At 54.0% G+C, this 17,452-nt stretch overlaps 1 protein-coding gene across 1 annotated transcript in view; it reads right to left on the reverse strand.

Moving 5' to 3' along the window:
• Positions 1 to 7,120, reverse strand: part of FOXD2 (forkhead box D2) — a 29,361-nt gene extending 22,241 nt beyond the window's left edge. The window contains exon 1 of the mRNA XM_033067605.1: positions 5,518 to 7,120. Coding sequence (XP_032923496.1) covers positions 5,658 to 6,992 — 1,335 coding nt within the window. The 5' untranslated portion in view covers positions 6,993 to 7,120 and the 3' untranslated portion in view covers positions 5,518 to 5,657. The remainder of the gene's footprint in view (positions 1 to 5,517) is intronic.
• Between the last annotated feature and the right edge of the window lie 10,332 nt (positions 7,121 to 17,452).

The raw sequence follows: 17,452 nt of genomic DNA on the forward strand, positions 1-17,452 counted from the left end.
CGGCTCCAAAAACTCGCCCTGAGCAGCTCCACAGCCCACCGGGTACAGGCAGGGGAGCGCTGAGCCCGGAGAGGCGCCCACCAGAATCGCTCGTGGGTCAAAGGAGGGGAGACACCCCTCACTGCGGCCGAGAGAGATTCCCGAGGTGGACACAGCTGGAAATCTCCTGGACAGAGTGGGAAAGCGGCCCTTGACGAGCCCCAGAAGTGGATGAGGCAGCAGAGACAGAGAGAAAATGGTGAGAGAAAAGGGAAGAAAAAAGAAAGGGAGAAAAGAAGGAGAAAGTGAGTGGAAGCAAAAGAAATAGGGTAAGAGCAAAAGAGAGAGGAAAATAAAAAGAAGAAAAGGGAGAAAGACGAAAAATAATAGAGAGGGGGAAAAAATAAATCAAGATAGTTAAAGAGGGGGAAAGGGAAAAACCAAAACACAAACAAATTAAAAAGGTGAGGAGAAAGGAAGGAAGAAAGGAAGAAAGGAATAAAGAAAGGAAGGACGAAAGGAAGGATGAAAGGAAGGATGAAAGGAAGGAAAAGAGAAAGAGAGAAAGAAAGAAAGAAAGAGAATAAGAGAGAAAGAAAGAAAGAGAGAGAGAAAGAAAGAGAGAGAGAAAGAGAGAAAGAAAGAGAGAAAGAAAGAAAGAGAGAAAGAAAGAAAGAAAGAAAGAAAGAAAGAAAGAAAGAAAGAAAGAAAGAAAGAAAGAAAGAAAGAAAGAAAAAGAAAGAAAGAAAGAATAATTAAGGAAAGAAGATGGGAAATTACAAAGGAGAAATAAAAAGTGAAAAAAGAACGGATGAGAAATAAAAGGTGACGAAGAGGAAGGACAGACGAGCCGCAGTGGGGAGGTGAGGGGAGAGCGCGGAGCCCCTGCCCCTCTCCTCGCCTGGCAGACGGACACAGGGGCCAGCACAGGTCCCTGACCTACCGCGAACATCTCGAGATTTCAAAAGAACCAGCTAATTTTCCAAGGCAATTTTCCCGCGGTTGAGCCGGCTCCGACAGCTCTTCCTGCCCTCTCCAGATCGGAAAACGGGATGATTTTTTTTTTTTTTTTTTTTAAATAAATCTCGTTTCTCTACGTTCTGCTCGGGGAAGAAAAGAAACGAAAGAAAGATGGGGAGAGAAAGAAGATGCTGGAGGGCAATATTTTCAGGTCGGGCACTGGGGCACAGAGAGATTGGACGTTATTATTAAATCCTAAATTCACCGTGAAAACGGGAGTTTCTGCGCAGTCACAAGGAAAGGCCAGGGCAGTCCTGGAGGAAGGATCAAACTATTGGAAAAGATGTTCTTGATGTCTTAAGGTGGTTTTTATAATCCAGGATGATTTATTTTTGTTCGGGGCTGCGAGAAAGTAGAAAGAGAAAACAAAAAAACTACCGGAGAAAGGAATAAGATCTTGACCTTTCCTAATTCTCCAAATCAGCAGTAATGGAAAGCAGAAGGTGCCAGGGGAAGAGGCAGGAGGTGAGGGCCGAGCGGGCCGGGGTCCCTCACCCACAGCCCGCAGCGGGCGAGGGAAGGGCCACTCTCTTCCCTCCTCGGGATCCGCACCACTTAACACGGGCTTAGTTAAGCGAAAGCAGAAAAAGAAATTACACACACACAGCCCTCCCGCTGTGGTCCCGACGGGGATATTCCGGGGCAGGATCGTTTTATCCCGCCCCGACAAACCCGAGGAGAATCCCCAGTTTTCCGCCTCTCCCTGGCTGCGCACACACGGAAATCCGCCGCGGAGTAACTGCACAGAGAGCGCCGCGGTTTTGCTAAAACCCTTTCATCTGACATATAGAATGCAGTGGAATGGGGGCACATTAAAAATAAATAAATAATTAAAAAAATAAACCTAAAAAAAAAAAAAACCAACAACTCCATGAATGCGTGACCAAAGCCAAAGCAAGGCACGGGAATCTGTATCCCCCCGGACCTACTCGGAAACAGCCGGGAAACAGCCGCCGATCCGAAAGGGAGAAGGGGGAAAAAAAAAAAATAAACCTCAAACGTGCAGAAAAGGATCGGGCTCCTGGAGGGCTTTGCCCGGGGTTTCGCACTGACAAAATCAACCCCCGAAAGCAACTCCGAGAACCTGGGCTACGGAGCCTACGCACGGGAGGGGAGGAAAAGGGAAATGCCAAGTCGCCTTTTTGGCCAGGGACTCCCAAGCAGCGACTGCAACAGCTAATTATTTTCCTTTCAGTGCTCGGTTATTGCTGGTGTCCTCCTCGCCTCCCCTCCAATAAATAAATAAAACCCTCCTTTAGGCAGCGAGGCGTGAAAAATGATCCTCGCTGAACGCTTAAAAATAACGTCCCGTGAAGATCGGGGCCGCGGAGCCAGCCAGCCCCGTAATTAAGGGCCATTATCCGGCCCGCCTAGAAAGGCAAAATTCCTCGTGAAACCCCCGAACCGAGCCCGGTCAGAGCATTCCGGATCCAGGGGAGACCCCCGGATCCTTCCGCGCCGCCCCCCGTTCCGGCGGGCAGGGAGAGCCGATTCCCGGGGCGCCACGCAAACGCTCGCAGGCGGCGTGAGACGGATCGGGGCACGGAACGAGCTGCGGTGCTTCAGGGAAATTCAGGGAATGGGGAAAATTCTGATTTTAGAGACGCTTGGGACGCTTCCCCCCAAAATAAAACCTCGACGGCGCTTGCACTCGAGCCCGACCCTTCCTGCGTGGGTACCACGACTCCCGCTTAAGGAAGGGAATCCCCCGTTCCCAAAGTCAGCTCAGCTTCAATCCTGGCCGGCGACCGCGGCTTAAAAACTCACAATGACTCCACGAGGCAAAAGGAGATGAGCGGAGCCGGGGAAAGGTGTCCCAGTCCCAGACACTACCCCCGACCCCCCTCTCCTGAGCGTGTGGGGGCAGGGGGCTCTCCAGGGAAACACCGCTTCCCTGCAGAGGACCCCCCTCCATCCCTTCAAGCCCTGAGACCACCAACTTGGAGATCCCCGTGCACCAGCGGGACTGGAGGGGCCACACGCCTCCTCCATCCCTGCGGGCACCGGCTGCATTTCTGATCCGCTCCTGGCACCCCTGGCTCCTTTTCCTCCTGCGCTTCACAAACAAACAAGCCAAAAATTATTAAAAATCGCTACTTTATAGTAAAATAACCAGCCCCCCTTCTGCCAGGCACGCAACCACCACCCAGCCTCGCTGCACATCGCTTTCTTCCCTCGGATCCCGTCTCCTCAAAGCAGGCTCGGTTATTAAAAGAGGCTGAACAAAGATAGCCCCGAGAGCAGCTATCAGCGCATTTTAACTTCATCAAAGACTTCGGGGGAGAGGGAGAGGAGGGGTCTGGCACCTTCTAGTAATGAGCTTGTCAGGAACACCCCTGCCAGAGCAATTGAACAATTTGCACACAAGCAAAAGAAAAGGAGAGTGGAGGGAGGGAGGAAGGGGAAATGCTACAAAAGCCCCTTCAATTTCCAACCATGTGCTTGGCAATCTGGAAAATAGATTCATTGGCCTCCTCTTTTCTCCCATGTCGAGTCTTGTAGCCCCTTTTGTAGGAGCTGAACATGAAAGGGAGACAACCAAGTGCCGGACACGAAGATCGCTTTTCAAAAGCAAATGTGTGTGAAGGCAAGATGTGAGACCGCTCGCTGCGGGGAGGCGGCACGTTCAGGAACAACATCAACAAACTGCGCGGAGGTTCGAGGTGGCACAGACAGGGGCAGCGGAGGGGGGATAAAAAAGGGATGGGTGGGAGAAGGGAAAAGAAAAGGCGATCCCCCCTGCTCTCCGGCGCACACCGCCCGGCTCCTGCTCCTGCCTGAGCCCCGGAGGGCCCCGCACAAAGCCCCGCTGCCCGGGGACCGGCTCCGTCCCCGCTCCCTGCCTCGTACGGCTCAGCTTTTTTTTTTTTTTTTTTCCTTTTTCTCCTTCTCCTTCAGATGGCTGCCCGGTCAGAAAGGCCTCGATTCTTTCGATCAGGGTCCCTGCCAACAAACAAACCAAAGAGCCACGTTTGGTCCCTGAAATAAATAAATTTGAGGTGGGGGGGGATGGAGGGGGCAGAAGTTTGGAAGAGAAGGGAGCGCTTTAAGATGTTTATTTACTTTGTAAGTTGTTGCAAAATTTAGGCAGAGATCAAGTTTCATTCGGTCATTCAAATACTGCAGGCCCAAGGGGGACGTGTATGCGGGGGGGAAGCCCTCCAACTTATTTTCTCATGTGTCAACTTTTCCAAACAAAATAAAAGAAGGTGGGGGGGAGGGGGTGAAGATGGGAGACCCTTTTTTCCCGGCCGCCACCTCCTTCCCCCTGAAAACACACGGGGTATTTTTTGGTTTTTATGGAGGGGGGTTCTTCGGGTTTTATATATTTTTTTAATGGGAGACAACAAAATCCGAGAATTAAAAAAAATAAAATTAACAAAAAAAAAAATTCTCCGGGGAATTTTTCGACCCGTGGACTTACAGCGGGGACCGCCACGGAGCAGCCCCGCGCAGGATGCGCCCCCGGCCGCGGAGGGGCCGCTCAGCCCCTGCCCAGCTCCCGGGAATCCCGGCCCGAGGTTGGGAGCCTCTCGCTTCCCCGAGGCCCGAGCGGGGCTCTCGGCTCTCAGCGTGACAAAGGACATCGCAAAGAACGATTTGGATTATTATTTGTTTTTTTAACCAGGTCACAAACATTTATTAATTTACACCAACGGTGGACAAAATTCTGTTGCCTTTTCCACATCAAATTATTCACAGATTCTCTCAATAAAATAGATATGACGGATGTACAACCAGTGAAGAGTTAACTGGACTCCGCTCATTAGCTCCCGAATAATCTATATACAAATAATTACCAATACACCAAAAAACCCACGCACGGAGGGGGTGGGAAAACGGGGATTAAAAAAAAAAATAATATGGGAATTCTCCAAACTTCCTGACGGATCGGATTTTCTTTTAAACGTGCATTTGAATGTCTAATCGGGGTGGGGGGGGAAGAAAAAAAAAAAAAAACGCAGTCCTGAGTTTCACCGACTTTTTTCTTCTTCTTAAAAACAAAGAAACCTTAAACAGTGCTTTTTAAAACCAAACCCGAAGCTTCAAAGAAACTAAAAATAAGATCGGACCATTAAAACATTTTCTTTGAGAGCAGGGGAAGAGACAGACACACATGGCAAAGCCACCCGGCACAGAGACTTGCCGGAACGAAAACGGGGCCGTCCGCAATCCCCTGGCCGCTTTCCCGGGTGATCTGGGGGGACCCCCGCGGAAAACCCGCACCTCTCAAAGGAAACATTTCCGACCCTAAGACCGTTCCGTTCTTATCATGCCCCCCCTCCGCCCCTCACAAGACGTTGCGTGTTCAACCAGCCCAGGTCCCAGCTTATGTTACGGCCACTTTATAAATACGCTTTGGCGCTTGTAGGACCGAATCGTGTTATTCTTTCCCTCCTCCCGCCCTCCCGATTTATTGATTTATTTTTTTTTTTCCCGAGCAAACAGATCTGGATGCCACTGAGCCTGGAAATTAAGTAAAAATTAAAAAAAAAAAAAAAAGGAAATATTTCCTACCTTAAAACACAACAGGAGGAGATGGGGGGGGACACGGGGAGAGGGAAGGGGAGCAGTTTCGGAGGAGTGGGGGAGAGCTGGAAAGGGGCCGTTTGCTTCGCGACTCTCCCCCCCATCCCCCTCCCCTTCCCCAGCACACTTTAAAAATGACAGCTGCTGAGGGTTGTGATTTTACTGGAAAAGTTCTGGGCCGGCTGGAGGAGCGGCTCGTGTGCCAGGCTGACCTGGGGCTGTGCCGGGGCCAAGGCGGGGCTGAGCACGGCCAGGACCTGCGCCGGGGGGCCCGCCTGGCCGGCGGGGTAGGGCGCGGCGGGCGCGACGCTGGGGTTGGTGCTGGGCGGCGGGGGCACGGCCCCCCCGATGATGTTGTCTATGGAAAAAGAGGGCCGGGAGGGGTGGTTGGTGCCGCCGCTGCCGCCGCCGCCGGCGGCCGAGGGGTCCGGCTTGAGGGTCTGGAGGAGGGCGGCGGGCAGGGCGGTGGGGCTCAGCTGGGGGTGGTAGAAGGACTTCCTGCAGTTCAGCTCGCCGCCCAGGAAGGAGGGCAGCCCCGAGGCGGCGGAGAAGACGGAGGCGGCGGCGGGAGGCGGCGGAGCCGGTAACGGGCAGTGCGGCGCCGGGAAGGGGAAGGCGCCCGCGGCGCCGCCGCCTCCGCCACCGGGATGGTGGTGGTGGTGGTGGGGGTAACCCTGGAGCTGCAGGCCGTAGTTGTAGCCGTAGGGTCCGTAGGCGAAGCCGGGCAGGAAGGCGGCGGGGTCGGCGGCCCCGGCCCGCAGCAGCAGCTCGGGGTGCGGCGGGTGCAGCTGCTGCTGCCGCTTGAAGCGCTTCCTCCGGCGCAGGAAGCTCCCGTTGTCGAACATGTCGGCGGACTCGGGGTCCAGCGTCCAGTAGTTGCCCTTGCCCGGGTTGCCGGGCTCCCGGGGAATCTTGACGAAGCAGTCGTTGAGGGAGAGGTTGTGGCGGATGCTGTTCTGCCAGGCGGGGAACTTCTCCCGGTAGTACGGGAAGCGCCCGCTGATGAACTCGCAGATCTCGCTCAGCGTCAGCCGCTTCTTGGGGCTCTGCAGGATGGCCATGGTGATGAGGGCGATGTAGGAGTAGGGCGGCTTCACCAGCGGGTTCTTCCCCCCCGCGCCGCCGCCGCCGCCGCCGCCCGCGGGCGCCTTCTCCCCGGGCGCGGCGCCGCGGGCGCAGGCCGGCTCCGAGCCGCCGGCGGGGGACAGCCGCTCCGGGGACCCCCCCATGCGCGCCTTGGCGGCCCCGCTCCGCGGCAGCGCCAGCCCCAGCGGATCGCCGCCGTCCTCCTCGTCCTCCTCCTCCTCGTCCTCGTCCTCCTCCTCCTCGCTGTACTTGCCCCCATCCTGGGGCGGGCCCACCACGTCGATATCCGCGTCCTCCACCTCGGAGAGCGGCTCTTCCTCCGGGGAGCGCTCGGACATGATCCCGCAGCCGCCGCCGCCGCTGCTGCCCAAAGTCATTGTTGTGCGGCCGGGGCGGCCGGGGCCGGGCTCCCCCCCCCACCTAGCGGCGGCTCCCGGGATGGGCCCGGGGCCGTGCCGGAGGGCTGCGGCCGCCGCTGGGACTCCGCGCCCCGGCGCTGCCGCTCCGCTCCGCGCCCCGCTCGCCGCGCCGCTGCTGGCGGGGCCGCGGTGGTGGCTGCGGGGTGGTGGCTGAGGAGGGAGGGGCGGCGGAGGGGGCGCGGGGCGGGGGCGGGGGGACGGGGCGCCCGTGGGCTGGGCAGGGCGCTTGGGAGCAGCGATAATAAATAATGGTGATAATGATAATAAAAGGAGAGAAGCAGGAGAAAAAGGGGGAAAAAAAGTGGGGGGGAAGGTTAAAAAAAAAAAAAGAAAAGTGGGGTTTGCGACGGCTCCTTCTCTGGTTGGGGGGAGGGAGGGGGAGGGGGAAGGGAGGGGCAGGGGAAGAGGGAGGGGGGAGGGCAGAAGTGGGGAAGGCGGCTCCCCCCTCCCCACCCCTCCCGAGCTGGGACCCGGTGGAAACGCTCCCACACTGCGCCGGCTGCCCGCGCTCCCCAGGCCTTTATACGGCCGTCCCGGCATCACGTGGCGCCCGCCGCAGCCCCCACGGGCACGATGAGGGACTGCCCGGCCCGGCCCGGGCCCCGGGGACCGTGTCCCCCGCCCGAGATGCTTTCGAGGAAAGGCGCTGCCCGCTCCCCTGGCGCTCGGATGCCCCCGGCTTGGTCTGGAGCCGGCCGCTCTAGGAGCGGGGCGATGGACCTGGATAAAGCCCCTCCCCGCCCCAAGCACCCCGCGGTGCCGGAGGCTTTCAGACCCCATTCCTGCGCTATGCGACGGTCGCCATCCTCGGCCCGGGGGTCCGCGGACGGTCCGTTCTCCCCCCGAGGGCTGCCCGTCCCCGAAGCTGGGGGATGAGCTGCAGACCTCCCGCAGCCTCGCCGGCAGGGACCCGCCAGGACCGAGCCTTCGGCCCCCTTGAGGGATCGTGCGAATTTGGGGATCCCCGCTCCCCTTCTCCACGCGCTTACGTCACCGACACGTCACCGAGGCCGGAGCACCTTGCCTGGAACCCGCCTCCGCCAGGCTCCCACGGAAGGGATGCTGCGCCGGCAGGTGCGGGCTGGAGGGCAAGGAGCAGCGGAGCAGCGCTCTGCCGAGCCTCTCCCCACCTCGAGAAATAACCAAAGCGAAGGCTGTGCGTGTCCGCGGGGTGTTGGGACCGCACCCGAGTCCTGTATCTCCGCCCGACGCGGCTGGCCCGGCCGGGTACCACTTTCCGAGGCGGCCCACCCACAGCCAGGCCCCTGGAGCCCTTCGGGAAGGGGAATATCCTGCGGCCTCGGCATCTCCTGCCTGCCGCTCCCGTGCCTCCGCTTCCCTGACGGCTGGCAGGAGGAGGTGGTGGGCAGCAGACACCCACCTTGTCGCGGGCTGCAGGCGAAGGGGGAGAATTTTCTTCTAAACAGAGGCACACAAGGTCCCCGCGAGCCTCCGCGGTGTCCCCGCCGGTGGCAGAGCCCCGCTGCCCCCCTTGCAGCCGCCCTGGCGTAGTCTCGCGAACATTTTCATATCTGAAGCTGCTCAGCCCATGTCCCGTAGGTGACTGTGACAGCAGGTTGTCCCTGTCTCTATCGCGGACGCTTTGAACCGCGCTCGCACCGTTAGGTTTTGGTTTGGTTTTTTCCCCTTGAAGCTCTGCAAACACGTATCTGCTTTCCCGTGGGAGGATGCCTGGGGAGGGAGGAAGGGGATGGGTTCCTCCAAGGGGATGCCATGAGGAGATGTCCCCCCGCCAGGGCCACGTTCAGCAGTGTGAGAATCCGCGGTGATGAATTGCCAGTCTCTGCCGTTAACAGGTGCGAGCATTTGGTGACAAAATCTCCAGCACTAATACCGGGGAGCCGGGCCAAACAGCTGCGCGGCCCCGCTTCCAAATGCCGGTCACAATTACTCAAGCCCTAACGACTCGGTGCACAGGCTCGGAGAATTCGGGGGGACCCCGAGGAGAGGACACAAGCGGACGGCTCCGTCCGCTCCTCTCCAGTGCAAGCAGCGATTTCCGAGCCGCAGCCTCTGCGCGGAGTCGGTCTCATCCTCCTTCCTCGCCGCCAGCGCGGACATCGGGGAGAATTTCTCGATCGGAGGGGAAAAGTAGAGGGGAAAACTGTGCTGAGAGTTTCTCGGGAAGGTGGGAAGTCTGTCCCGAGGGCGCGTGTCAGCTCTGGGGGACTTTTCCTGAGCTTTCACTTTTATACTTCTCCGATGCTCCTGACCTGTGTTCACAACACAAACGCAAATATCTCCCTCTCGTATGTTTGCGTATATATATATATTCGACTATACCAATATTTATTTTCATTCTTTTCCCAATATTTTTTTTTTCATATCAACATGTATATAATTGTTTAACACGGACAAATGCCTCGGAGATGCCGCATCTTTCCTACCAACATTGTTCAAACTCTCAGTTCATCAGCCCGGTGAAAAGGCGATGGGAAGAACAAATGGAAGAGAGGGAAAAGACCCGAGCCGCTTTCCATTTTTATTAAGTAAAATAATAGTTATGCCTCCCCTACATAAACGAAAGTGTCATAAAAAATTCCGAAGCAGCTGCCAGAGATTTCGACCACACACACAACGGGGCGATTGAATTTCCACTTGGTGCATTTCATGGCAGCGAGGAACCGCCGGGAGCTGCGTCTTGTGCCTCTGCAGGGCGGCGAAGGGGAGGGCGGGGGTGGGGGGCAGCAAAATGACGCGGTGCGAGCGGCCGGGGGCAGGGGACACCGCCCGGGGGATGCTCCGGGGGAGAAGATGCTCGGCCGCCTCCCGATCGCTCCGTCTGGAGGCTGGTCCCGCACGGCGCGAAGTGAAACAGATGTGGGTGTCCCTGCCTGGCCACCCCTGCGCCTCTCCCCCTGTCTGGAGAGGTGGGCAGACCTCGGGGGGAGCCCCCGGCAGCGGGGAACTCGGGTGGAGCTGCTTGCTGCTGTGCTCATGTTCATGGGAACCCCGAGGAGGTGGCAAATGGACGGGGGAGGCAGAAGGGTTGATGCAGGCGCTGCGGATGGGATGCGGCCGGTGCCGTGTCCTGCTCCCGCCTGGACCGGGCTCTCCCGCTCCGCATCGCGCATCCGGAGCGCCGCAGCTCGAGAGGCAGCGCGTCCCCATCACCCGGCACCGACACATTTCTGCCTGCTTCGAGGCACAATGTGCTCCCCGTTCAAATCGGGGATGACCCACAATGGAACGAGAGTGAATGAATCCCGCTCTCTCCGTCTCCGAACGGTTTCTGTTCGCCGAGTCGGTCTCAGCCTCGGCTTTACCATGCAATATCGGCTGCAGAAACAAATGAAAACGAGAAAAAGTACCTAAACTACACCCGTCCCGAGATGATTCAGAAAAGGGAAACCCTGGACTGAAACAAACCAGATGGTCGGATCCCAGACACGGTGCACACACACAGACACACACACACACACTCAGACACAGGCACATACACACATGCTCACACACACAGACACGCTCTCACACACACACACATACACACAGACACAGACACAGACACACAGACACACACACAGACACACTCACACACAGACACACACAGACACGCTCAGGCACAGGCACATACACACATGCTCACACACACACAGACATGCTCACACACACACACTCACAGACACAAACACACTCACACACACACACACACACACACACAGACAGACACACTCAGACACAGGCACATACACACATGCTCACACACAGAGACACGCTCACACACACATACACACACTCACAGACACACACACACACTCACAGACACACACACACACAGACACACAGACATGCTCACACACACACAGACACAGACACACACACAGACTCACACACAGACACACACACACACACACACTCACACAAACACAGACACACACGCTCACACACACACACAGACATGCTCACACACACACACAGACACACAGACATGCTCACACACACAGACACACACACACAGACACACACACACAGACACACAGACATGCTCACACACACAGACACACACACACAGACACACACACACAGACACACACACGCACAAACACACACACACACAGAGACAGACACACAGACACACAGGCACAGACACACACGCTCACACATGCTCACACACACACACAGACACACACACACACACACACACACACACACACACACATGCTCACACACACTCACACACACACACACTCACACACACAGACACACACACACTCACACACACACACAGACACACACACAGACAGACACACACACACACACACACACAGACACACACACAGACACACACACACTCACACACACACACACACACACACACACACACACACACACACACACACACACACACACACACACACACATGCTCACACACACTCACACACACACACACTCACACACACAGACACACACACACTCACACACACACACAGACACACACACAGACAGACACACACACAGACACACACACAGACACACACACACTCACACACACACACACACACAGACAGACACACACACGCTCACACACACAGACACACACAGACACACACACACACACACTCACACACAGACACACACACAGACACACACACACACACACACAGACACACACACACACACACACGGACACACACACACACACACACATACACACTCACAGACACTCCCGGCCGTGCATCCACACACGGAGTGTTTTAATGTGCGCCGGGCTAAGGCATGATGTGGTCTCCCGAAATAAAAACCTATTGATCTACCCGAAAAGATTGCTTTGTCATCGCCCCGCTGAGCCCGGGCATGATAGGCTGGGAAGGAAGCATTTTTCCTTGGGCAGATTTTTAATTTTTCTGCTCTCCTCTCTGCAGTATTTCCTTACAGACAGCCTCGCTTCCAGTTTGAACCCAACTTTGCTTTACATTTCACATTAAATTGCGGAATCAAACGTGCCTGAGGATGAGTGCTGCTGGAGTGGAGAGAGTCTCCAGAAAGTCTCAAAAGTAAGGGGGAAAAAAAAATAAAGGCCATCAACCGATCATTATGATTTTTTTTTCTTTAAATTGATTTTCACTGTCTTTCCCGCCTGTCTTAATGAGGTGTTTGATCCAGGCGTGTGGGGTGGGTGTTTGATGCCCTGCTGACGGCTTCAGCAGGTGGATCCCCATGGCCGATGTTTTCCCCGGGTGTCCCAGTGCCTCCGCCCGGGTCGGAGCTCCTGAAAGCTGCAAAGCTGGCCACAGCGATTTTTTTTTTTTTTTTTTTTTTTTCTCCACAGGGAAATCCTCTTGCCCTGACGGTCTGCCCAGTCCGTTGTTTGGTGGGGGTGTAGTCGGAGGGCAGAACACCCCGCAGAGCTCGATCGCTGCTCCTGCCCTGGCACCGCTCCTGCCCGCAGCATCTCCCGGCGCGGGGCTTTACCGGGGGGAAACCCCGGGAAGTGAAGCCCTTGGGAATTGTGGAAAGTTCAGCTCCAGCCCAGCCGAGGTTGCTCCCAGACCCTTCCAGGTGATCTGTTGGGTTTGTGGTCGTTTTTGTTGCTTCTGCCGAGCAGCATCTAAATTCGTTTATTCTGATGAGAACCGCATCTACCAGTCCCCCAAGGCTCAGTGATGGATTTTTCTTTATTACCTCGTTATCAAGCTTGGCTGACCTCTAACTTCTCTGAAAACATGAACAAGACAGACCTGCTGCTGCCTGGGCTGCCCCAGGGGGCTCTTTTTCCACTTATGTGATTTCCTTTGATATTATTTCTCTTCTTTCCATATCCAAGGCTCAGACCTTCAGTGCTCCCTGCAGTTCGACTCCTTTTCCAGCCCCACACTGCCAGCTCCCAGCTTGCAAAGATCAGTTTGCAGCCTGCACACCACGAGCTCCCAGCACAGGGAGGGCAGTGGGAATGCTGGTGACAGATAGTGAGAGATATATGAAATTCCCAGGTTGGAAACCACCGGAGCCAAGAGCCAATATCCATCCCTGCAGCGCTCAGATGTTGGACAGCTCGGGTTTGTTGACTTGACTTTTCAAGTGGAGGTGTCTCAAAATCCACACCAAAAAAGGCCTGGATTTCAATGAAGGCTTTTTCCAGGAACCTTATGTGCAGGGCTGAGTCCCTGTGAAACTTTGGAGCACAGTTATCTGTGACTATTCTGCTCCTCAGACAAGTGGGAAACATGTTAAAAACATGTTTAAGTGCTATGATCTGATTTTAGGACCTTAGCTTTGGGCTTGCAGTTCCAAAACTTTTCCTCCTGTTCTTCCTCCATAACTGATCCCATCCCATGTGGGTTTGAAGCCCACTGGGCACAGCTTAACACTCAACCGATTAACTCTGATTTGTTCTAAGCCCTTTTTTCATTCCATTCTTCAGTGACCTGACATGAAAAGAGATACACACTCTTATATGACTCAGAGGAACACAGCATTTTCAAGCCATAAACCACCAGGTGCACTTTTGAGACTCACCAAAGCCACCTCTCCTGGTTGCCATAAAAAACACATTAGCCAAAGGCTGATGCATGTGGAAGGCAATTATGCTCTGGCACATGGCAATGTGTATAGAACAGCCTGGTAACTGTGCCTACCACACAAGGAAAAATATCCCTGTGAAAACAAGCCTGCTAAATCACTTCATTCTTCCCAAAATCCCCTGAAAATAGAAGGAAGGATTTTTAAGGGTTTTCTGGGAGGTGAGAGATATATGTGGGAGGGAATCAGATTTTCCAAAAGTGGGTGCACTGGTGCAAGAACCTAAATAAATGGCCAGATCCACAAGGATTTAGAAACTCATGATGAGGTTTCTGAGTCCAGGTTTTCCATGTTAGCATCTGATCATGCCAGACTTGTCCAGGAAATCCCTGATGCTGTTTTCTGCCTTCAGCAGTTCAGCAGCTCATGCCCACCTCACCCACTGAGATCACTGAAGTCCACTTCTGCCAGAAGTGCCAGTTGAGGACCTTCAACTTGGGTGCCAGAAACAATACAGAGAGGGCCTTCAAAGGAGGAAATTACGGGGAAGGTGGAAAATTACTGGTTTGATCGCTATAAAAGTTTTTTAGCTTTTTTTTTTTTTTTTTCCATGTAGAAGAAGGTTGGGGATAGGAGTCTTTGTGGAAGTATCCAGCAATCTCCAGCTGGGGATCAGATCTGGGTCCATCTGCTGTATCCTTCTGAAAAATCAGCCCTTCATGTACATGCTGAAATCTATGGAGCTACCTTGCAAAGAGTTTCATAAATATATTTTGCCTCTTGACCATATATAAGATTGCACAGAAATATAGCATGGGGTCCGTTTTCCCTGTTCCCATCTCGGGGAGGAGTTGAATAAACAGAGAGAAAAAATAGCAACCCAAAGTATGGGAAGAGAGGTGAGGCATCTCACACATGTAGAGAAGCAGAGGCAGAACCAAACCCCTTAATGCTCTCCCCTTACCTACTGAAGGACTGTCAGGTGGAAAAAATATTAAACTGCACCACTTTAATATTGTGGCTGAATCTGCACAGAAGAGTGAATCTCATCTCCAGACAGGTGTGAACTTCTGTTCCTTTTTCAAACCACCAGAAGAAATTGCTACCCTGAGCTGCACAGGGACAAGAGAGAGGAAACCTTGTCAACACACAGATAAAATTAATCCAGCCACTCTGGGGGTGTTAAGGCTTCACACACACACAGATACCCGCTTCTTTCACTTACTGCAGGTAAGCCTCTGCTTATTCTTGCTGGGAAGAGGAAAATGGATCACTCACGTGGAAGAAGCAACTGATGAAGGCAAGGCTGACATTTCACATCTGGCTTTACGTTACTTGGAAATTTTTATGATTTCTTCAAGATGGATATTTAGCATCACCCAACTAGATCCCAGCAGTGCTCAATATGAAATGCCATTTCTTATTATCGTTCTCCAGACTTTTATATAGTCTAGCTATTGAGCATTCAAATTGTCATATAAGAGGACATAAGTTATCCGTTCCCTGAAAATACATCAACGGGGTCCTGCAGGGATGCAGGCTGGTGGGCTTTCCTCCCAGCGCAGAGATAAGCGTGCCATCTAGAGGAAATCCATTTTATTGCCAGCACTGGCAGCTGAAAATTATCCAATAAAGCATAATTAACCTCTGGCTCCAGAGAAAATCCTCCACCCGTGCCCCGCTGCTCTGAGCTGCTGCACAGACATGCTGTGGCAGGCTGGCGATGCGCTGAGGCATTGGGGTGGTTTGGGAAGGTCCTGAGCACTTGAGGGACGTCCCAGCCCACACTGGCACCAGCAGACCTGACCCTTCCCCAGAGGTGATGTCAGCTGCCCAGTCCCCCCTTCTCTGCCCTGTATGGATGGAAAGGGGAAAAAGGCAATGTGGGTGTTTCCCACATATCTGTGCCTGGGAAAGGCAGGGAGGTGCACATATGGCTGGGTAACGGGGCTGGCTGTATCATATAATGCCCTCCAGCCCTCCAGCAGCAGCCCGGGACCCATGGTGACAATGGCCAAGCCACAGCTGAGGTCCCAGCTGCACTAAGGGAGGCTGTGGTGGGGCCACTTCTTCCACCAGCAGCTCCCACCCTATGGAGCCCTTGGGGGGCTGACAGGGCTGTGAAGAGTACAGCCAACAGTGGGGAGGGGGCCTGGCCTCCTGTGGGGCAGATCCACACGTCCACTCATTTTTCCTAAGGAAAAATCTCCTCCACAAGTACATCTCCAGGCTGGGCAGCTCTCACGTGCTGCTGCTGGCACAGGCACCCTCATCCAAAGGTTCAGGTATGGCTGTAGGTCTGGGACATGGGACATCCATAGGTCAGGCTCAGTCAGCCCACTGAAGCTCACAGCATCTGTATCCCACACCTTTCACTTTTTCTACCACCACCACTATAGCATATCTGCAGTCACCAGCACAAGGCTGTTGTCCCACTGATAAAAACAAACTCTTCCAGCCCTAAAGACAATTGAAAAACAGTGATCTAGGTTCAAGCAGAGGGAGAAGTGCTACTCCCCAGCAGGTAGCTGTCTTGTAAAAATGGGAATCCTTGCAAAAAACAAAACCAGAGATGGAGAGAGAGCAGAGAAAAATCTCACACTAGAGAAACCTTATTCTGCAGAAAAAACAGCTGCATGCCTAAGCAGAGATTATTTGCTATAGCATTGAGTTGTTCATATTCTGTAGGATTTTTAAATATATTTTTTCATCACTTTTACTGAAAAGTATCCTAATTTTCCACTCCATATCAGAAGCTCTCCAAGACATGGCTCTTTGGTACACTCAAGCAAGGTTGAACTCCAGCAACACCCACAGTACTTTTTAGGTTTTGATGGCGATCTTTTTTCCATTTTGCAACCTCCTCACCTTCCACCCACACCTATGGACTCTCAGGCTCCAATCATGACTTGGAGATGCTGCTCTCTCCACTGCACAATTGTTTTCTCCCCCAGCCCCATGGCAGGGAGGGAAGGTGTGGATGCTGCAGGTTTTTGTCACTCACATGGAGCAAAGGGTTTCATGGCACTGCCCTGAGAGCTTGTGCACTTTATACATCTCTTATTTCCTGTCATTACTGAGAAGAGCCTAGTTGCAATAAAAATCTGGGCTCCAATCCTACAAACACTTATGCCTGGGCTTAACTCTAAGCACGTGAGCCGTCAAAGGGGACTATTCATGTGCTTAAAATTTAAGCATGTTCTTAAGCGCCTGTAGGCCTGGAGTCTGTCAGTGGAGGGATTTGTGCCTTAAGTCCATATTCTGGGTCATTCTCCTTTTCATGTCTTCTCTGCCATCTCAGAAGATGCTTCAACAGGGAATTTTCAAGTTCTTCAATAAACTTTGTCTTCCAGAGCAGACTGGATTCTTGCCTATTCTATGGGGCAATTCTCCTCTGTTGCCTCCCCTCCCCCTGTGAGCGATAATCCTGTGCTATTTCATGCTTGGCCAGACAATTAAGCCCTCTTGCTGCTTGGCTCTGTCTTTGTTATGTATAATTGTTCCAAATAATTAGCCACTATTGCACGCTATTCTGAAACTACTTTGTATTGCAATTATACTTAGAGGGTGAGCATCAGCTCGGGGAGAATCCAAGCAGCAGACAGCCTGGAAAGAAAGGGCTTTGAGCCGGGGGAGGATGGATACGTGCTTAAACCAACACTGTGGAAAACCGAACAATAAGTAACCAGGGAGGAGCAAACGCTGCTTGTGGAGGCTCTGCGGCGGGTGGGGTCCGGGCAGGAGAGCTGAGGGTGGGACACAGCGCCTGGCCTGGGTGTCACCTGCCTGCCACCTCGTGGGTGCTGCCCACAGTGCAGGAGCCAACACCACACCCCGCTCCCATCGCTTCCAGGCTGACCTGGCGGGAGCATCTTCACCAAGTGGCCGGTTCAGCCGTCTCTAGGGAACAGGGAGCTCTGCTGGGATGCGTTTGGGGT

The sequence above is a fragment of the Catharus ustulatus genome, chromosome 9 (genome assembly GCF_009819885.2).
Source record: "Catharus ustulatus isolate bCatUst1 chromosome 9, bCatUst1.pri.v2, whole genome shotgun sequence".
Lineage (NCBI taxonomy): Eukaryota > Metazoa > Chordata > Aves > Passeriformes > Turdidae > Catharus > Catharus ustulatus.